The sequence below is a fragment of the Lissotriton helveticus genome, chromosome 4_1 (genome assembly GCF_964261635.1).
Source record: "Lissotriton helveticus chromosome 4_1, aLisHel1.1, whole genome shotgun sequence".
NCBI classification, from domain to species: domain Eukaryota; kingdom Metazoa; phylum Chordata; class Amphibia; order Caudata; family Salamandridae; genus Lissotriton; species Lissotriton helveticus.
In genome coordinates this window covers 796,975,227-796,997,349 of record NC_136063.1, presented here as the reverse complement: position 1 = coordinate 796,997,349, position 22,123 = coordinate 796,975,227, and the positions used below count along the sequence as shown (strand labels likewise).

General features: G+C 49.4%; 1 protein-coding gene across 1 annotated transcript in view; it reads right to left on the bottom strand.

The window, feature by feature from the left end:
• The window catches only part of ROCK1 (Rho associated coiled-coil containing protein kinase 1), a 2,099,493-nt gene that overhangs the window by 1,726,119 nt on the left and 351,251 nt on the right, over nucleotides 1–22,123 (bottom strand). Inside the window, exon 5 of the mRNA XM_078687444.1 lies at nucleotides 20,006–20,181. Within this exon, the coding sequence (XP_078543570.1) occupies nucleotides 20,006–20,181 (176 nt within the window). The remainder of the gene's footprint in view (nucleotides 1–20,005; nucleotides 20,182–22,123) is intronic.

Genomic DNA, 22,123 nt, shown 5'->3' with positions numbered 1-22,123 from the left:
CCCCGGATAGGCTGGGACATCCTCATGCTTTCTCATGTAAGAAAGGTGGCCTTGGGAGTCCGGGCTACAGAACTATATCATCTGGTGGCACAGGGCCATTTCACCAGACACTAGTACCACTCGGCCGCCATATTTCCAAATGTCAAATATGTACGTGGCAAAACAGAGGGAGTACCTCTTAAAGCTTCGCTACCCCGTGGCTTAGCGAGGGAACAAAAAATTATTGAAACAATGTGTTGGGCTTGGAAAAGACTAAGTTGATGGTTAGGAATACCGTTTTATATTTGTTGGCATTCCCTCTACTACACAACCCTCTATTACCACTGATAAAAGTGTTTGATGCACTACACCATGGTAAAATATGGTATGCATAAATTTGGTGACCTTAATAGCCTGTACAACACGAAGAAGTGTGTGGCAGTAGAACAGCTCACACCAGGTAGTGGAACACCTCCTCTGGATCACTTCCTTCTACATGAGATTGAGGTACATGGACCAGGGGCATTCACTCCGCTGACTCAGGTTATCGGATCAACTGATGTCACTAGACAGACTTCCAGATCATACACCACTTGCATGTCACTGAGACAGAGTCACACAGAGGCTCTGGGACAGATTAGGAACGAGATTTGGGCGGCTGAATCACTAAGGGAAGAGAGTAATATTGCTGTAAGCAAACTAAACGTTTGCCAATGAACCATAGGCATAAACTGCTACATTTTTAGTTCCTGCACCACTTATATTCAACACCTGAAAACCCATCCTGTGGGGGTGAGATGTTAACATCCTTTTGAATGTAAACACAGAAGTACGTAGTTAACACATGAATACTTATCAAGATTCAATGATATGCAGAAGTCTCTAGCCTCTTGAGCAGGAGTGCAGAACGTTTTTTAGTAGGTTATTATACTAAACCAGTAGACATAGCATCCCAGAAAACAATTAATAATGAAATAAAAAAATCTCAGCTCTGAAAAATCTATATCCCAGTATCACTGTCAGATGTGGCAAACCCAACATTTGCGGATGGACCGCTGCCAAGCTGACGGGCACACTTAACTTAAAAATGAACAAGTTTATCATCCAAACTTCAAGTTTTATGTCCAATGTTTCCAATGAATTGCAAAGTTTCAATTAATTATCATCACTTTTTATTGGTAGTGATATTCCTCGTTATTCTGTATCCTTCATAGTATACAGTGTTTGGCAGTTTGCGCTGTACCAAAACCCAATAAATTTTGGGTCGTCAAAGACCCATCAGAAGCCTTTCGATTACATCTACAACAAAAATTAAACAGAAGACAGCTCAATCTAGTCTCGATAGTAAAACAAGAACTGAAGAATTAGCGTGAACAAACATGCCCAGCATTCTCCCATGTCATTGGATTAAATTCCCGGGTCGGTCTAGACCACCAAAAATGATCCCGTTCAATCTGTTACAAACAGTGCAGTAAAGAAATAACCATGCCTATTAGCAGAAAAGTGCTCCGTATAGTTGTGTGTTTATTTAAAAAGACAGCGTGCTATCAATATTCATGCTGCGTGAATATGGATGCTTTGTACGTTAGTGATTTATCATGCTATGGTGATTTACGAACGACCATACCATAGTGACACGAGTTTTCCGAGTGAAAGTTGTTCAAAGGTGCTCACATAATGTCATGCAGTTGAATTAACAAAATTACACACATTCGGTACCCAATTACCCAATAAACTGACTGCTACTTACCACGTTCCCTCTTCAGAACGAAACAAAAATTGAAAGCTGGTGTGACATGCAGGTTAAATAATTAACGATGTGTGCGTGACGTTACGATTGTCATGACGTACGTGGAGAGTGTATTCTTAAAGTGGTGACGTGCTTAATGGCTGACAGAAACAGGACCAAGACGTAATGAAGGTAGAACGAAAAACCCTAGTGAAAGTGTAAATGAAGATATAACGAAAAAACGCAGTGAAGGTGTAACTTAAAACTTCGGTAACATGAAAAAATGCCAATACAGTCTAAAGTAGAACAATGAGATCTGCAAGCTAAATAGTGTATGCAGCAAAATAATGTCAGATAAAAAAAAAAACTCTTGTATGTCATGAATCAAAACTTAAAGAAAACAAACAAATTCCAGTCTGTCATTCATCCCATGCGGCTACATGGCATTAAGTTTTGTGATCCAAAAGAATTCGGATCTTGCCAATTGTTTGTGCGGGCCCACTTCAGATCTAGGTTTTAAGGCCTCCAGGATGGTTAAACGCAATTGTGCAAAATTGTGTCCAGCTTGTTGCCAGTGCACTGCAACAGTCGACTAAACATTATAATTTCTTATATTGCTTTTCTACTCTGATATCCACATTTTTATCTTGCGTTCAGGTTTTCCCACATACAATTTTCTACATGGGCATTTCAAGGTGTGAATGACATTTGATTTATGTCACATGCTTGAATGTTGTAATGTAATTACAGTGCCTTTAGTTGAGTGAGTCAAACAATCGCTGGTTGTCACATTATTGCACTGTACACTGTTTGCCAACCTTAGCATCCCTTTGTGTGCAACAACCTCTGTTTTTTTCTTTTTTGTTAAATACCAAAAACCCACATTTGCTTGTCAACGATCCAGAAATCACAAAGAGCTTTTGACAAAAAAGAAAAAAGGTAGTTACACACAAAGGGATGCAAAGTTGTGCAAACTGTGTATATTGCAACAAAGGAGTCTTTTTCATCGACAGGTCCAGCAGCCAACAATCAACCAAACAAAAACACAGAAAAACACGTAGGAGCCAAAGAAACCGTTCTGGAAATGGAGAGAAGAACACTACACTACAAGAGCAAGACAAAAATAACCTAGTGATTAACACATCTAAAATCGTGCTGCCCAAGCACAGACAGCTCTGTTAAACAAGGGTACTTCATTTGTCCCATCGCACCACAGTAATATTGCCGAAACAGAGATTTCCGTCTTTAAATTCCTGAGGTCAATGAGGCCTAAATTTTTCTTCAGCACACTTTAATCTCCTATTAATCTACCTAAAAAACTGAATACAAAGAATTCAAGTAAAGAGCACTTTTTGTTCACCCATTTCACATAAAACCATTGATAACAAGCATTTGCAATGCAATAGGTCTCGCATTAGGAAAGTTTGAGCTATTGGTCTTGCAAATGACTTTTATTCATGTTTTGTTTTTGAAAATAGCTAAATTAATAGCTTTGTCATTTACAATGACAATAGTTATAACTTTCGCAAATATGACACCTATAGTATTTGTAATGCAACATGTTTTGTATTTACGTGACTGAGATGTATTGATATTACAAATAACAATGGCTTCTAATTTTTTCAAAATAATCAATACTTTAATAAAAGTTATTGTAATTTATAATGGCAATAGCTGAAATTTTTGTAAATAACTTTTGTGAAGATTATGTTCAGTGTATTTTATTGTGACGAAAATCCAAGAACAGAAGTGAAATATTAACATATTTTTGTGGCATTTGTAATAAAGCTTGAAACATTGAGAGAACATATTTGAACCAGTTGTTGTTGAATGGTGGCGCTGAGTCATGCTGTGGTGCCCCTGAGTCATGCTGTGGTGCCCCTGAGTCATGCTGTGGTGCCCCTGAGTCATGCTGTGGTGCCCCTGAGTCATGCTGTGGCGCCCCTGAGAGAGGGCAATAGGGCGATGGAGGGAGGGCAATAGGGCGATGGAGGGAGGGCAATAGGGCGATGGAGGGAGGGCAATAGGGCGATGGAGGGAGGGCAATAGGGCGATGGAGGGAGGGCAATAGGGCGATGGACAGAGGGAGGGCAATAGGGCGATGGACAGAGGGAGGGCAATAGGGCGATGGACAGAGGGAGGGCAATAGGGCGATGGACAGAGGGAGGGCAATAGGGCGATGGACAGAGGGAGGGCAATAGGGCGATGGACAGAGGGAGGGCAATAGGGCGATGGACAGAGGGAGGGCAATAGGGCGATGGACAGAGGGAGGGCAATAGGGCGATGGACAGAGGGAGGGCAATAGGGCGATGGACAGAGGGAGGGCAATAGGGCGATGGACAGAGGGAGGGCAATAGGGCGATGGACAGAGGGAGGGCAATAGGGCGATGGACAGAGGGAGGGCAATAGGGCGATGGACAGAGGGAGGGCAATAGGGCGATGGACAGAGGGAGGGCGATGGACAGAGGGAGGGCGATGGACAGAGGGAGGGCGATGGACAGAGGGAGGGCGATGGACAGAGGGAGGGCGATGGACAGAGGGAGGGCGATGGACAGAGGGAGGGCGATGGACAGAGGGAGGGCGATGGACAGAGGGAGGGCGATGGACAGAGGGAGGGCGATGGACAGAGGGAGGGCGATGGACAGAGGGAGGGCGATGGACAGAGGGAGGGCGATGGACAGAGGGAGGGCGATGGACAGAGGGAGGGCGATGGACAGAGGGAGGGCGATGGACAGAGGGAGGGCGATGGACAGAGGGAGGGCGATGGACAGAGGGAGGGCGATGGACAGAGGGAGGGCGATGGACAGAGGGAGGGCGATGGACAGAGGGAGGGCGATGGACAGAGGGAGGGCGATGGACAGAGGGAGGGCGATGGACAGAGGGAGGGCGATGGACAGAGGGAGGGCGATGGACAGAGGGAGGGCGATGGACAGAGGGAGGGCGATGGACAGAGGGAGGGCGATGGACAGAGGGAGGGCGATGGACAGAGGGAGGGCGATGGACAGAGGGAGGGCGATGGACAGAGGGAGGGCGATGGACAGAGGGAGGGCGATGGACAGAGGGAGGGCGATGGACAGAGGGAGGGCGATGGACAGAGGGAGGGCGATGGACAGAGGGAGGGCGATGGACAGAGGGAGGGCGATGGACAGAGGGAGGGCGATGGACAGAGGGAGGGCGATGGACAGAGGGAGGGCGATGGACAGAGGGAGGGCGATGGACAGAGGGAGGGCGATGGACAGAGGGAGGGCGATGGACAGAGGGAGGGCGATGGACAGAGGGAGGGCGATGGACAGAGGGAGGGCGATGGACAGAGGGAGGGCGATGGACAGAGGGAGGGCGATGGACAGAGGGAGGGCGATGGACAGAGGGAGGGCGATGGACAGAGGGAGGGCGATGGACAGAGGGAGGGCGATGGACAGAGGGAGGGCGATGGACAGAGGGAGGGCGATGGACAGAGGGAGGGCGATGGACAGAGGGAGGGCGATGGACAGAGGGAGGGCGATGGACAGAGGGAGGGCGATGGACAGAGGGAGGGCGATGGACAGAGGGAGGGCGATGGACAGAGGGAGGGCGATGGACAGAGGGAGGGCGATGGACAGAGGGAGGGCGATGGACAGAGGGAGGGCGATGGACAGAGGGAGGGCGATGGACAGAGGGAGGGCGATGGACAGAGGGAGGGCGATGGACAGAGGGAGGGCGATGGACAGAGGGAGGGCGATGGACAGAGGGAGGGCGATGGACAGAGGGAGGGCGATGGACAGAGGGAGGGCGATGGACAGAGGGAGGGCGATGGACAGAGGGAGGGCGATGGACAGAGGGAGGGCGATGGACAGAGGGAGGGCGATGGACAGAGGGAGGGCGATGGACAGAGGGAGGGCGATGGACAGAGGGAGGGCGATGGACAGAGGGAGGGCGATGGACAGAGGGAGGGCGATGGACAGAGGGAGGGCGATGGACAGAGGGAGGGCGATGGACAGAGGGAGGGCGATGGACAGAGGGAGGGCGATGGACAGAGGGAGGGCGATGGACAGAGGGAGGGCGATGGACAGAGGGAGGGCGATGGACAGAGGGAGGGCGATGGACAGAGGGAGGGCGATGGACAGAGGGAGGGCGATGGACAGAGGGAGGGCGATGGACAGAGGGAGGGCGATGGACAGAGGGAGGGCGATGGACAGAGGGAGGGCGATGGACAGAGGGAGGGCGATGGACAGAGGGAGGGCGATGGACAGAGGGAGGGCGATGGACAGAGGGAGGGCGATGGACAGAGGGAGGGCGATGGACAGAGGGAGGGCGATGGACAGAGGGAGGGCGATGGACAGAGGGAGGGCGATGGACAGAGGGAGGGCGATGGACAGAGGGAGGGCGATGGACAGAGGGAGGGCGATGGACAGAGGGAGGGCGATGGACAGAGGGAGGGCGATGGACAGAGTGAGGGCGATGGACAGAGGGAGGGCGATGGACAGAGTGAGGGCGATGGACAGAGTGAGGGCGATGGACAGAGTGAGGGCGATGGACAGAGTGAGGGCGATGGACAGAGTGAGGGCGATGGACAGAGTGAGGGCGATGGACAGAGTGAGGGCGATGGACAGAGTGAGGGCGATGGACAGAGTGAGGGCGATGGACAGAGTGAGGGCGATGGACAGAGTGAGGGCGATGGACAGAGTGAGGGCGATGGACAGAGTGAGGGCGATGGACAGAGTGAGGGCGATGGACAGAGTGAGGGCGATGGACAGAGTGAGGGCGATGGACAGAGTGAGGGCGATGGACAGAGTGAGGGCGATGGACAGAGTGAGGGCGATGGACAGAGTGAGGGCGATGGACAGAGTGAGGGCGATGGACAGAGTGAGGGCGATGGACAGAGTGAGGGCGATGGACAGAGTGAGGGCGATGGACAGAGTGAGGGCGATGGACAGAGTGAGGGCGATGGACAGAGTGAGGGCGATGGACAGAGTGAGGGCGATGGACAGAGTGAGGGCGATGGACAGAGTGAGGGCGATGGACAGAGTGAGGGCGATGGACAGAGTGAGGGCGATGGACAGAGTGAGGGCGATGGACAGAGTGAGGGCGATGGACAGAGTGAGGGCGATGGACAGAGTGAGGGCGATGGACAGAGTGAGGGCGATGGACAGAGTGAGGGCGATGGACAGAGTGAGGGCGATGGACAGAGTGAGGGCGATGGACAGAGTGAGGGCGATGGACAGAGTGAGGGCGATGGACAGAGTGAGGGCGATGGACAGAGTGAGGGCGATGGACAGAGTGAGGGCGATGGACAGAGTGAGGGCGATGGACAGAGTGAGGGCGATGGACAGAGTGAGGGCGATGGACAGAGTGAGGGCGATGGACAGAGTGAGGGCGATGGACAGAGTGAGGGCGATGGACAGAGTGAGGGCGATGGACAGAGTGAGGGCGATGGACAGAGTGAGGGCGATGGACAGAGTGAGGGCGATGGACAGAGTGAGGGCGATGGACAGAGTGAGGGCGATGGACAGAGTGAGGGCGATGGACAGAGTGAGGGCGATGGACAGAGTGAGGGCGATGGACAGAGTGAGGGCGATGGACAGAGTGAGGGCGATGGACAGAGTGAGGGCGATGGACAGAGTGAGGGCGATGGACAGAGTGAGGGCGATGGACAGAGTGAGGGCGATGGACAGAGTGAGGGCGATGGACAGAGTGAGGGCGATGGACAGAGTGAGGGCGATGGACAGAGTGAGGGCGATGGACAGAGTGAGGGCGATGGACAGAGTGAGGGCGATGGACAGAGTGAGGGCGATGGACAGAGTGAGGGCGATGGACAGAGTGAGGGCGATGGACAGAGTGAGGGCGATGGACAGAGTGAGGGCGATGGACAGAGTGAGGGCGATGGACAGAGTGAGGGCGATGGACAGAGTGAGGGCGATGGACAGAGTGAGGGCGATGGACAGAGTGAGGGCGATGGACAGAGTGAGGGCGATGGACAGAGTGAGGGCGATGGACAGAGTGAGGGCGATGGACAGAGTGAGGGCGATGGACAGAGTGAGGGCGATGGACAGAGTGAGGGCGATGGACAGAGTGAGGGCGATGGACAGAGTGAGGGCGATGGACAGAGTGAGGGCGATGGACAGAGTGAGGGCGATGGACAGAGTGAGGGCGATGGACAGAGTGAGGGCGATGGACAGAGTGAGGGCGATGGACAGAGTGAGGGCGATGGACAGAGTGAGGGCGATGGACAGAGTGAGGGCGATGGACAGAGTGAGGGCGATGGACAGAGTGAGGGCGATGGACAGAGTGAGGGCGATGGACAGAGTGAGGGCGATGGACAGAGTGAGGGCGATGGACAGAGTGAGGGCGATGGACAGAGTGAGGGCGATGGACAGAGTGAGGGCGATGGACAGAGTGAGGGCGATGGACAGAGTGAGGGCGATGGACAGAGTGAGGGCGATGGACAGAGTGAGGGCGATGGACAGAGTGAGGGCGATGGACAGAGTGAGGGCGATGGACAGAGTGAGGGCGATGGACAGAGTGAGGGCGATGGACAGAGTGAGGGCGATGGACAGAGTGAGGGCGATGGACAGAGTGAGGGCGATGGACAGAGTGAGGGCGATGGACAGAGTGAGGGCGATGGACAGAGTGAGGGCGATGGACAGAGTGAGGGCGATGGACAGAGTGAGGGCGATGGACAGAGTGAGGGCGATGGACAGAGTGAGGGCGATGGACAGAGTGAGGGCGATGGACAGAGTGAGGGCGATGGACAGAGTGAGGGCGATGGACAGAGTGAGGGCGATGGACAGAGTGAGGGCGATGGACAGAGTGAGGGCGATGGACAGAGTGAGGGCGATGGACAGAGTGAGGGCGATGGACAGAGTGAGGGCGATGGACAGAGTGAGGGCGATGGACAGAGGGAGGGCGATGGACAGAGGGAGGGCGATGGACAGAGGGAGGGCGATGGACAGAGTGAGGGCGATGGACAGAGTGAGGGCGATGGACAGAGTGAGGGCGATGGATAGATGTGTGTGTGTGGTTGTGTGAGTGTGGTTGTGTGAGTGTGGTTGTGTTTGTGTGTTTGTGTGGTTGTGTGTGTGTGTGGTTGTGTGTTTGTGTGGTTGTGTGTTTGTGTGGTTGTGTGTGTGTGTGTGTGGTTGTGTGTGTGTGTGGTTGTGTGTGTGTGTGTGTGGTTGTGTGTGTGTGTGGTTGGGTGTGTGTGTGTGGTTGGGTGTGTGTGTGGTTGTGTGTGTGTGTGGTTGGGTGTGTGTGGTTGGGTGTGTGTGTGGTTGGGTGTGTGTGTGGTTGGGTGTGTGTGTGGTTGGGTGTGTGTGTGGTTGGGTGTGTGTGTGGTTGGGTGTGTGTGTGGTTGGGTGTGTGTGTGGTTGGGTGTGTGTGTGGTTGGGTGTGTGTGGTTGTGTGTGTAGTGTGTGTGTTTGGGTGTAGTTGTGTGTGTGTGTATGGGTGTAGTTGTGTGTGTGTATGGGTGTAGTTGTGTGTGTATGGCTGTGTGTGTGGCTGTGTGTGTGGCTGTGTGTATGGTTGTGTGTGTGGCTGTGTGTGTGGCTGTGTGTGTGGCTGTGTGTGTGGCTGTGTGTGTGGCTGTGTGTGTGTGTGGCTGTGTGTGTGTGTGTGGCTGTGTGTGTGTGTGTGGCTGTGTGTGTGTGTGGCTGTGTGTGTGTGGGGCTGTGTGTGTGTGGGGCTGTGTGTGTGTGGGGCTGTGTGTGTGGGGCTGTGAGTGTGGGGGCTGTGAGTGTGTGGGGCTGTGAGTGTGTGGGGCTGTGAGTGTGTGGGGCTGTGAGTGTGTGGGGCTGTGAGTGTGTGGGGCTGTGAGTGTGTGGGGCTGTGTGTGTGTGAGGCTGTGTGTGTGTGAGGCTGTGTGTGTGTGAGGCTGTGTGTGTGTGAGGCTGTGTGTGTGTGAGGCTGTGTGTGTGTGAGGCTGTGTGTGTGTGAGGCTGTGTGTGTGAGGCTGTGTGTGTGAGGCTGTGTGTGTGAGGCTGTGTGTGTGTGAGGCTGTGTGTGTGTGAGGCTGTGTGTGTGTGTGGCTGTGTGTGTGGCTGTGTGTGTGGCTGTGTGTGTGTGTGGCTGTGTGTGTGTGTGTGGCTGTGTGTGTGTGTGGCTGTGTGTGTGTGTGGCTGTGTGTGTGTGTGGCTGTGTGTGTGTGTGGCTGTGTGTGTGGCTGTGTGTGTGTGGCTGTGTGTGTGTGTGGCTGTGTGTGTGTGTGGCTGTGTGTGTGTGTGGCTGTGTGTGTGTGGGGCTGTGAGTGTGGGAGGCTGTGAGTGTGTGAGGCTGTGAGTGTGTGAGGCTGTGTGTGTGTGAGGCTGTGTGTGTGTGAGGCTGTGTGTGTGTGAGGCTGTGTGTGTGTGAGGCTGTGTGTGTGTGAGGCTGTGTGTGTGTGAGGCTGTGTGTGTGTGAGGCTGTGTGTGTGAGGCTGTGTGTGTGTGTGAGGCTGTGTGTGTGTGTGTGAGGCTGTGTGTGTGTGTGTGAGGCTGTGTGTGTGTGAGGCTGTGTGTGTGTGTGGCTGTGTGTGTGTGTGAGGCTGTGTGTGTGTGTGAGGCTGTGTGTGTGTGTGAGGCTGTGTGTGTGTGTGTGGCTGTGTGTGTGTGTGGCTGTGTGTGTGTGGCTGTGTGTGTGTGTGGCTGTGTGTGTGTGGGGCTGTGTGTGTGGGGGGCTGTGAGTGTGTGGGGCTGTGAGTGTGTGGGTCTGTGAGTGTGTGAGGCTGTGAGTGTGTGAGGCTGTGAGTGTGTGAGGCTGTGTGTGTGTGTGAGGCTGTGTGTGTGTGTGAGGCTGTGTGTGTGTGTGTGAGGCTGTGTGTGTGTGTGTGTGTGAGGCTGTGTGTGTGTGTGTGTGAGGCTGTGTGTGTGTGAGGCTGTGTGTGTGTGAGGCTGTGTGTGTGTGTGGCTGTGTGTGTGTGAGGCTGTGTGTGTGTGTGAGGCTGTGTGTGTGTGTGTGAGGCTGTGTGTGTGTGTGTGTGAGGCTGTGTGTGTGTGTGTGTGAGGCTGTGTGTGTGTGTGAGGCTGTGTGTGTGTGTGAGGCTGTGTGTGTGTGTGAGTGTGTGTGTGAGGCTGTGTGTGAGGCTGTGTGTGAGGCTGTGTGTGTGGTTGCGGCTGTGTGTGTGGTTGCGGCTGTGTGTGTGGTTGCGGCTGTGTGGTTGCGGCTGTGTGGTTGTGGCTGTGGGTGGGTGGGCGTGTGGGTGGGTGGGCGTGTGGGTGGGTGTGCGTGAGGGTGGGCGGGTGGGTGGGTGTGCATGAGGGTGGGCGGGTGGGTGGGTGTGCATGAGGGTGGGCGGGTGGGTGGGTGTGCGTGAGGGTGGGCGGGTGGGTGGGTGGGCGTGTGGGTGGGCGGGTGGGTGGATGGGCGTGTGGGTGGGCTTGTGGGTGGGCAAGTGGGTGGGGGGGGAGGGCGGGCGGATGGGTGGGGTGGGATGGTGTGGCTGTGTGGTAATAACTTTCGAAAATGTGACACCTATAGCATTTGTAATGCAATATGTGCTGTATTTATGGGACTTGCATGTATTGATATTACAAGTAACAATGACTTTAAATTTTTTTTAATAATGAATACTTAAATAAAAGTTATTGTAATTTATAATGGCAATAGCTTAAACGTTTGTAAATAACTTCTGTGAAGATTATGTTCAGTGTATTTTATTGTGACGAAAATCCAAGAACAGAAGTGAAATATTAACATCTTTGTTACATTTGTAATAAAGCTTGAAACTTTGAGAGAACATATTTGAACCAGTTGTTGTTGAATGGTTGCACAGATTGATGCTGTGGTGGTGCTGAGTGATGTTGTGATGGCGAACGAGTGATGCTGTAGCATTCAGTGATGCTGTGGTAGCGCATAGTGATGTTGTGGTGCCCCTGAGTGATGCTGTGGTGGTGCTGAGTGATGTTGTAGGCTATGCTATTTTTTGTTTTGTTATGCTATGCTATGTTTTGCTATCCTATGCTTTGATTTGTTATGCTGTGTTATGCTATCCCATGCTTTGTTATGCTATGTTTTGTTATATGCTATGTTTTGTTATGTTTTATTATGCTATGCTATGTTTTGTTATGCTATGCTATGTTCTGTTGTGTTTGGTATGCTATGCTTTGCTATGCTATTATATTATATTATATGTTTTGTTATGCTTTTTGTTGTGTTTTGTTAAGCTATGCTATGTTTTGTTATGTTATGCTATGTTTTGTTATGCTATACAATGTTTTGTTTCGCTATCCTATGCTTTGTATTGTTATGCTATGCTATGTTTAGTTTTGCTATCCTGTGCTTTGTTTTGTTATGCTATGCTATGCTTCGTTGTGTTTGGTTATGCTATGTTTTGTTGTGTTTTGCCATGCTATGCTATGCTGTGTTATGCTATGCTTTGTTTTGCTATGCTTTGTTTTGCTATGCTATGTTTTGTTATGCTATGTTTTGTTATGCTATGCTAAGCTTTGTTGTATGCTATGCTAAGCATTGTTTTGTTATGCTATGTTAAGCTTTGTTGTATTTTGCCATGCTATGCTTTGTTATGCTATGTTGTGTTATGCTATGCAATGTTTTATTATACTATGCTTTGTTTTGCTGTTATGTTTTGTTACGCTATGCTAAGCTTTGTTTTCTTATGCTATGCTAAGCATTGTTTTGTTATACTATGCTATGTTGCGTTTTGTTATGCTATGCTTTCTCTTTTGTTATGCTATGCTATGTTTTGTTATGCTATGCTATGTTTTGTTATGCTATGCTTTGTTTTGTTATCTTATGCTATGTTTTGTTCTGCTATGTTTTGTTGTGTTATGCTATGTTTTGTTATACTATGCTATGTTTTGCTATGCTTTTTTATGTTTTGCTATGCTTTTTTATGTTATGTTATGTTTTGTTGTGTTTTGCTATGCTGTTTTGTTATGCTATGTTTTGTTTTGATATCCTATGCTTTGTTTTGTTATGCTATGCTGTTCTGTTATGCTATGCTATGCTGGTGAGGGTGACTAAGGGTGACTGTGTGAGGGGTTGTGAGGGGGTGTGATGGTGAGGGGGTGTGAGGGTGAGGGGGTGTGAGTGGGGGTGAGGGTGTGTGAGTGGGGGTGAGGGTGTGTGAGTGGGGGTGAGGGTGTGTGAGTGGGGGTGAGGGTGAGTGAGGGTGAGTGAGTGAGGGTGAGTGAGTGAGGGTGAGTGAGGGTGAGTGAGTGAGGGTGAGTGAGTGAGGGTGAGTGAGGGTGAGTGAGGGTGAGTGAGTGAGTGAGGGTGAGTGAGGGTGAGTGAGGGTGAGTGAGGGTGAGTGAGGGTGAGTGAGTGAGTGAGGGTGAGTGAGGGTGAGGGTGAGTGAGGGTGAGTGAGGGTGAGTGAGGGTGAGTGAGGGTGAGTGAGGGTGAGTGAGGGTGAGTGAGGGTGAGTGAGGGTGAGTGAGGGTGAGTGAGGGTGAGTGAGGGTGAGTGAGGGTGAGTGAGGGTGAGTGAGGGTGAGTGAGGGTGAGTGAGTGAGGGTGAGTGAGTGAGGGTGAGTGAGGGTGAGTATGGGTGTGGGTGGGTGAGAGTGAGGGGGTGTGAGAGTGAGGGGGTGTGAGAATGAGGGTGAGGGGGTGAGGGAGGGTGAGGGTGTGTGAGGGTGAGGGTGTGTGAGGGTAAGGGTGTGTGAGGGTGAGGGTGTGTGAGGGTGAGGGTGTGTGAGGGTGAGGGTGTGTGAGGGTGAGGGTGTGTGAGGGTAAGGGTGTGTGAGGGTAAGGGTGTGTGAGGGTAAGGGTGTGTGAGGGTTAGGGTGTGTGAGGGTTAGGGTGTGTTAGGGTGTGTGAGGGTAAGGGTGTGTGAGGGTTAGGGGGTGTGAGAATGAGGGTGTGTGAGAATGAGGGTGAGGGGGTGTGAGGGGGTGAGAAGGTGTGAGGGGGTGAGGGGGTGAGGGGGGTGAGGAGGTGTGAGGGTGAGGGGGTGTGAGGGTACGGGGTGTGAGGGTACGGGGTGTGAGGGTACGGGGTGTGAGGGTACGGGGTGTGAGGGTACGGGGTGTGAGGGTACGGGGTGTGAGGGTACGGGGTGTGAGGGTGTGTGTGTGAGGGTGTGTGTGTGAGGGTGTGTGAGGGTGTGAGGGTGTGTGAGGGTGTGTGAGGGTGTGTGAGGGGGTGTGAGGGGGTGTGAGGGGGTGTGAGGGGGTGTGAGGGGGGTTAGGGTGAGGGGGTGAGGGTGTGCAAGGGTGAGGGTGTGCGAGGGTGGGTGAGGGTGTGCGAGGGTGAGGGTGTGCGAGGGTGAGGGTGTGCGAGGGTGAGGGTGTGCGAGGGTGAGGGTGTGCGAGGGTGAGGGTGTGCGAGGGTGAGGGTGTGGGAGGGTGTGGGAGGGTGGGAGGGTGGGAGGGTGTGGGAGGGTGGGAGGGTGGGAGGGTGTGTGAGGGTAAGAGGGTGTGTGTGAGGGTGAGAGGGTTAGGGGTGTGAGAATGAGGGTGTGTGAGAATGAGGGTGTGTGAGAATGAGGGGGTGAGGGGGTGTGAGGGTGAGGGGGGTGAGAGGGGGGTTGAGGGTGAGGGGGTGAGAGGGGGGTTGAGGGTGAGGGGGGTGAGGGGGTTTGAGGGTGAGGGGGTGTGAGGGTACGGGGTGTGAGGGTACGGGGTGTGAGGGTACGGGGTGTGAGGGTACGGGGTGTGAGGGTGGGGTGTGTGAGGGTGTGTGTGTGAGGGGGTGTGAGGGGGTGTGAGTGGGTGTGAGTGGGTGTGAGGGGGTGTGAGGGGGTGTGAGGGGGTGTGAGGGGGTGTGAGGGGGTGTGAGGGGGTGTGAGGGGGTGTGAGGGGGTGTGAGGGGGTGAGGGGGGTTAGGGTGAGGGGGTGAGGGGGGTTAGGGTGAGGGGGTGAGGGTGAGGGGGGTGAGGGTGAGGGTGGGTGAGGGTGTACGAGGGTGTGCGAGGGTGAGGGTGTGCGAGGGTGAGGGTGTGCGAGGGTGAGGGTGTGCGAGGGTGAGGGTGTGCGAGGGGGTGCGAGGGTGAGGGGGTGCGAGGGTGAGAGGGTGAGAGGGTGAGAGGGTGAGGCAGGGTGACGGGGTAAGGGGGGGTGAGAGGGGTTGTGAAGGTAAGAGGGTGTGTGAGGGTAAGAGGGTGTGTGAGGGTAAGAGGGTGTGTGAGGGTGAGAGGGTGTGTGAGGGTGTGTGAGGGTGAGAGGGTGTGCGAGGGTGAGCAACGATGTATGCTCTGATAGGTGCTTGTGAATTTCTGAAAGGTAAACACAAGGAAACAGAAACCTTGCACAAATACATATACATTGCACCTATCACTATACTCTAACTATACACTCGTTTGTGAAGGACGAGAATGGATTATACTTAATTTTCAGTTCTACAAAAGTCAAGGAGCACTGTAAACATCCTACTGATCCATGCTCTTAGCAGTATACATACAAGCTGGAAACTGAATACCTTGTACACAGAAGTCATTAAACGGGCCTCAAAAACTGATAACGGATATTTTAGAAACAGAAACAGGTCTCCATGAATGTGGGGGGAAACAAAAGGGGCGAAAATATCTGCCTGCAATTGAGACACTGTAATTTAAAATAAGTAGGGTGTATGAATATTGAGGTAGAGCAGTGTAAAAAAGGGTACAGAGTGCAGCGAAACAGTGGGTGGAGTTTGTATGGAAAAAAAACCACCTGGGGCACGGTGGGGATAATGAGGAAGGGTCCAGTCATTGTGCAGATGTGACTGAGTGATGGTTGTGCTGCATAGGGAGTGAATAGGGGTGCGGTGTGTAGAGCGAACGATAGGGAGCAGTGCACGGGCACCGGTTGAAGCTGAGCAGAGGAAAGCCAGCGCTGGGTGGGGGGCTGGGCAACCATGCCAGCATTCCGATTCACGAGCAGAAGGTCCTGTTTATGACCTGCAGAGCGCGTGAAGTGGCTGCTGGCAAATGGAATCAAAGCCGCCGCGGACGCTTTGATGTTCTTGTCTTTTCTTGCTTTGTGGGAGGGGTAAGGGGAGCGAATTCCTGTGTACGCGCGTGGCTCACATGAACTGCATGCGATCCGCAGTGGGTAGACTTTTGAAAGCAGCATACTATAATCTCACCGAAAACAACACTTACGCATTGCTTCAGCGAGACCTAAAAATAGATTTATTTATTTATAAAGTTTTATATAGCGCGAACTTGATCCCGAAGGATATCAGAGCGCTTTACAATTTGAGGCAAAGGTAATGTTAATAAGATTGAATTCCAAGAAAGAAGAGCCCCTAACTTGTCCCCAAAAGAACGGAGCACGTTATCTTCTCTGGCTAACAACAACTAGTTGACTTTTCAAAAGACTGACAAAGGTAGGGCACTCGTCATGATGGACATCGAATTTTACTAATCTAGCGTGCTTACACAAGTTGAAGATACAAGCATCTACATATCCTTAGAACAAGATCCCACTGAAGATTATCAGTGCATTCTCAAACTAATACTAGAAAGAGCATTGAATGGGGAATGAATCAACAATAAAACGTTGAAGTTTTTATACACCGAGTATCCATGCCGGCCGCAACTCTATATGCTGCCTAAGATACACAAACACCTGATCAATCCTCCTTTCAGACCAATCGTATCAGCGTGTGGATCCATTTCTGAACCGATTGGTAAATACCTGGATTTTTTCCTTCTACCCATCGTACAACAATGGGAGACACGCATTAAGGATACCACTGCATTTTTGAATATGCTGACCACATTGAACACTGATCACAGACAAAACTGGTGGCTTATGCACCATTAATGTTGCCGCACTATACACTTCCATCCCTCACAATGAAGGTTTAGAAGCAATGGAATGGGCTCTTCTTAAACAAGACACCATAGTAGCAAATAAAATGTTCTTACTGGAACTGTTACATTTTGCGTTATTACACTGTTATTTTCAATGGAAAGAATGTTTAAATGCACAATGTAATGCACTTCCATGGGATTTGCCGGAGCACCGTCCTATGCCAATATTTTTATGTCAAAATTTGAGGAGTATCACATACCTCGAAAAGCAACATGGCAAAAACATCTGGTAGTCTACAAGAGATACATTGACTATATCTTTATAATTTGGAAGGGGGATTTGAAACATATACAAGACACCATTCTGGAGTTGAATCAGTCTCATGAACATATCAAATTCAAATACCTGATAGACAAAACATAAAATTGCATTCCTAGATGTTTTGGTACAAATCGATATGGGTGGCATTAACCCGTTAACCGTGGCCGTTATTTCGGCGCAGTGCAGGCGTTCTGAGGAGTGGGCCGTTCGCAGCACCAGCAAAGTAGTGCTCACGACGGCCAACGGGAGCACGGAAGGGGTTAAAACCAATGTGTACACCAAGGAAACTGAAACAACCAATTGTTTACTTTTCAAAAGTTTTTACCAATATACGCTTAAGCGCCATCTACCATTTTCTCTATTTATCAGGCTCAAAAGAATAGTATCTGACCCTTTGGAAGTATCGGACACGATAAATCGATATGCAACACAATTTCAACAATGCGGATATCCCCAAAAAATCATTGAAAAATCAATCTACCAAGTGTCAACACTAGATAGGCGACAACAGTTGAAAAAACAAACCCAACCCACCAATGACAGCGCAATGATATGCATATTAAAACATTCCACTAAAGGTCACCAGATCAAATCCATCTTTATGAAACATTGCCCAATCATCCAAACTGAACCTGATCCTTAACATTTATTTAACCAAAAACCCACATTTGCTTTTCAACAATCCAGAAATCTCAAAGAACTTTTGACAAAAAAGAAAAAAAACAGAGGTAGGTACACACAAAGGGATGCAAAGGTGTGCAAACTGTGTACATTGCAATAATGTGATAACCAGCAATTGTTACACTCACTCAACTGAAGGCACTGTAATTACATTACAACATTCAAGCACGTGCGACACATCAAATGTCATTTACGCCTTGAAATGCCCATGTGGAAAATTGTATGTGGGAAAAACTGAACGCAAGATAAAAATCCAGATATCAGAGTACAAAAGCAATATAAGAAATCATAATGTTAAGTAGACTGTTGCAGTGCACTGGCAGCAAGCTGGACACAATGTTGCACAATTGTGTTTTACCATCCTGGAGGCCATAAAACCAAGATCTGAAGTGGACCCCCACAAACAATTGGCTAGATCCGAATTCTTTTGGATCAAAAATCTTAATGCCATGCAGCCACATGGGATGAATGACAGACTGGAATTTGTTTGTTTTCTTTAAGTTTTGATTCATACATACAAGAGTTTTTTTATCTGACATTATTTCGCTGAATACACTATGTAGCTTGCAGATCTCATTGTTCTACTTTACACTGTATTGGCATTTTTTCATGTCACCGAGGTTTTTTGTTACACCTTCACTACGGTTTGTCGTTATTTCTTCATTTACACTTTCACTAGGGTTTTTCGTTATACCTTCATTAAGTCTTGGTCATGTTTCTGTCAGCCATTAAGCATGTTACCACACTCTCCACATACGTCATGACGATCGTAACATCACGCAAACATTGTTAATTAACCTGCATGTCGTAACAGTTTTGAATGTTTGTTTCGTTCTGAAGAAGGAACGCGGAGAGTAGCAGTCAATTTATTGGGTAAGCGTGATAGACAGACACTACCGAATGCGTGTAATTTTGTTAATTCAACTGCATGACATTGTGTGAACACGTTTGAACAACTTTCACTCGGAAAACTTGTGTCACTATAGTATGGTTGTTCGTAAATCACCAGAGCATGATAAATCACTAATGCACAAAGCATCCGTTTTCACGCAGCATGAATACTGATAGCATGGCGCGTTTTTTTGGTTTTTTTTTAAACACACACCTATAACGGAGTACTTTTCTGCTAATATGCACGGTTATTTCTTTACAGCACTGTTAGTAACAGATTGAACTGGATAATGTTTGGTGGTCCAGACCCACCTGGGAATTTAATCCAATGACATGGGAGAACGCTGGACATATTTGTTTACGCTAATTCTTTAATTCTTGTTTTAGTATTGAGGCCTAGATTGATCTGTCTTCAGTTCAATTTTTGTTGTAGATTGTAATCAAAAGGCCCTTGCTGAAGAGTCTTCGACGACCCGAAATGCATTGGGTATTGGAGTGATTACTGCTAAACACTGTATACCATGAAAGATACAATATAACAAGGAATATCACAACCAATAAAAAGTGATAATTGATTGAAAGTTTGCAATTCATTGGAAACATTGCATATAAAACTTTAAGTTTGGATGAAAAATGTGTTCGTTTTGAAGTTAAGTGCGCCCATCAGCTTGGCAGTGGTCCTTCCGCACCTGGCAAACTTGTGATGTTTCACTTCTCCAGCGCTCGCCAGCCACAGCTCTATTGACTGGGGACGCACACCGAGGAATCTATTTTGAGAAAAGTTTCATATAACAGTTAACAAGAGTGCGCACGGCGCCCCAACCCACTTAGTCAAATGCCGGAGACTGAAGTCCCTGCCAATTAGACGGGACTGGATGAACGCCGGTCCCTCTTGGAGACACGGCCCTCTACGCCTGGTGGGGCACTCCCCCCTCTCTGTAGCCTCGCGATCCCAGCCCCCTTGGACCACAGACCCCTTCACCCTCTGCCCACAATGTCCATTAGCCCTAGCCAACCCGCCGCGCGCTCTCCCACCACATAAGGATCTAGGAAAAGTTTTCCCCATAGTTCCATGTTTAGTTTCAGTCGGTAGTTTGGATACCGACGCATATTTCGTTTGACCGCAACTGCCAGTTTGGTAAAGGTTCACATAGACACACACGGGCATGACATTCACACCTGCCCCCGCCAGCTCGCGACCTAAGGGATAGGACATACCAAGCCACACCATGATACAATCAGATCCTATGCCTGTACACCTGCGAGTGACTCTGTACAATCTTGCTGGACGAGGTGACATTTACCCGTTGAAGAGGAATTCTATTTGGGAATCTCTTGTAACCCTTCTATGTGTGACATAACTGATTCATGATTGATGTATTGCCCCCATCGGGGGTTTTGAAATGTAAAACCTTAATAAAAAGATTTAAACAAAAAAAATAACCGTTAACAAGAGTGCAACACAGTAAAAAAAATTGTAAACCCAACATTTGCCAAAGAATCATTTTTCATTCAATCTGTTTTCTAGTTCCCAAAAAGAGCCAGAGACTACCCTTGTCCAAGAGAGTGCGTTTCAACACTCAATCCCAACCTCTTCCACATCCAAATGGATGAATCGAACAATAATTAGTTTAGAATGACACTTCCAGCAATTATAAGAATGCAAGACAACACAGAAAAACTCTCCTAATCTTACTATATACTTTTAGGAGGTAGAAGTAGGTCTAAGAAATAAAATGTTATCTGGCATACCTGTGAATGAATCCCATTGAGTGAATGGCATCCAATGCTAGCACAACTTCAGCTGTATAAAATCTGGCCCATTTTTCAGGAACATCGTAGTTGCTCATTAAATTCACAAGATCCCCACCAGGCATGTACTCCATTACCATGTAAAGATAGCGGTCATCTTGGAATGCATAAAACAACTATTCACACAAAAAAGAGAAATGTTGCAGAGGAGTCAATTAGCACATATTTTTGTTTGTTGATCTCAGAACAAGAAAAGTCTGTTAAACTTTCTCCATAGTTCATGCAATGTTCATTACCTTGATAGAAAATAAATTGTTTCATTCCCCTTCTTAATTCAATATGCTACAAGTTTAACACATTATTTCAGCTAGGGAATAATTTTTCTATTTTCAAAAATTGAAATGCTTCATATTTCATTACATGAATCAGGACAAAAGGAGGGCTTAATAGTTGTAACCTTGCTGCTCGTTTTATATTTCTGTATGCCAATTATTACTCAGAGAAGGATGTTCATGTCCAGATTTCTATTCGCAACACCTGTTAATTCGTTTTTAAAGGAAATTTGCCTCTTGTCCTAAAATTAATAATGTATGACCTCTGAAAATGGAGCATTTTCTATTGCAGCCTCAAATATATTATGTCACGAATGAAAATCACATTGCACGTAATTAAACTATTCCTCTTGAGTTGTTTGACTATATAATTTCAACAGAAACAGAATGAGAACAGGCATGAGGAAGGAACCGACCAGTCATTTTTAGGTCTCGCCTACGCAGCACATGCGCTGATTAAGCAAAAAGACCTTTAGCTATCGCTTTGGCTTTTCAGCCAAATACGTGCATGCGTTCCATTGCCTTCAATGGCAACGCGTGCACGTCTGGCGATTCACCTGCGGGAGTGAGCGCCGCCATATGGCAGCAATTATCGCTCTCGCAAGAAAATCGCGCAGCCCCCTCCTCCCCCCTGCTGCCGCGTGAGGAGCGTGCGCGCACACCCCCCCCCCCTGCTTGTGGCAGCCTGCTGCGCTTGTTCTTCATTGAATAGGTATTTTTCTCAAAATACAAGAGTGAGCTGTACAAAGCAGATGTGCTTCCAGGGCCAGACTGGGAGGCACAATCGGCCCAGGCAAAGTGCTCGGCCACGCCCCCCTGGAGGTACCGCCGATCTCTTTTCCGGGGCCGGTTTTCGGCTGATTTTGGTACAGGGCCGATTTTGCAGCTATGCTGCAAAAACGGCCCTGTAACAAAAACGGCCCCCAGGGTCCCATAACGGGCCCCCACCGTTGCGGCACACCGGGGGATTGCCCGGTGCCCGCTATGGCCAGTCCGTCCCTGGTGCTCGCGCTCAACAATGTTATTTCTACATGACCAGCAGGTGTCGCTGTAGGCACAAGATACAACTTTTCTCAACAGTACGACATAACAGCAGCATTTGACTGATCAAAATATTCAGTGGGTAGTCTTCAGTGTCGCCAAGAATACTGTCGCGAGGTGACCACATATTACAGAGTATTTTTACCATCACTAAAATGATCTGTCTGTTCTGATTCTGCTACCTGGGAAGGCTGTTACTTCAACCTATCACGCATTATGTTGGTTTCCAGTCATCAATGCGCTTTTGGACAAAATTTGAAACACTACGGCCATCCTTTAAGAACAGCCCTGTTAATTTGGATATGTGCGTTAATGCATACATTGCAGTTACGAGTTTTGTCCTAAATATCCGTAGGTCAAACATGACGATATTGAACCGGAGGAAAAATCTTTGGTAATTACCGATTCATGGTTACTATGGTCGGTTGGCACCAAAATCTGCATGTCAGTGCCCACAAAAATTTTATTGGGTGCCATTTATCACACCCGAGAAATTCAATGTGTCGGAATACATCAGGTGCGCTATTATCACACTTACTAATGCTCGGTCACTTGTAATGAAGGCGGCTAGGCTTTCAGCACCATCAAGGAGCGATCTAGACAGCATTACAATTCTTCTGACATGTTTTCAACTTGTATTTGTGCTTTATACCGCGGATTGAAAATAGCAGCCTAGACAATAAAGGACGCGTCCTGTGGCCTGTGATTCAATTTTGCGCTACACAAAACTTGATAAATAAATACA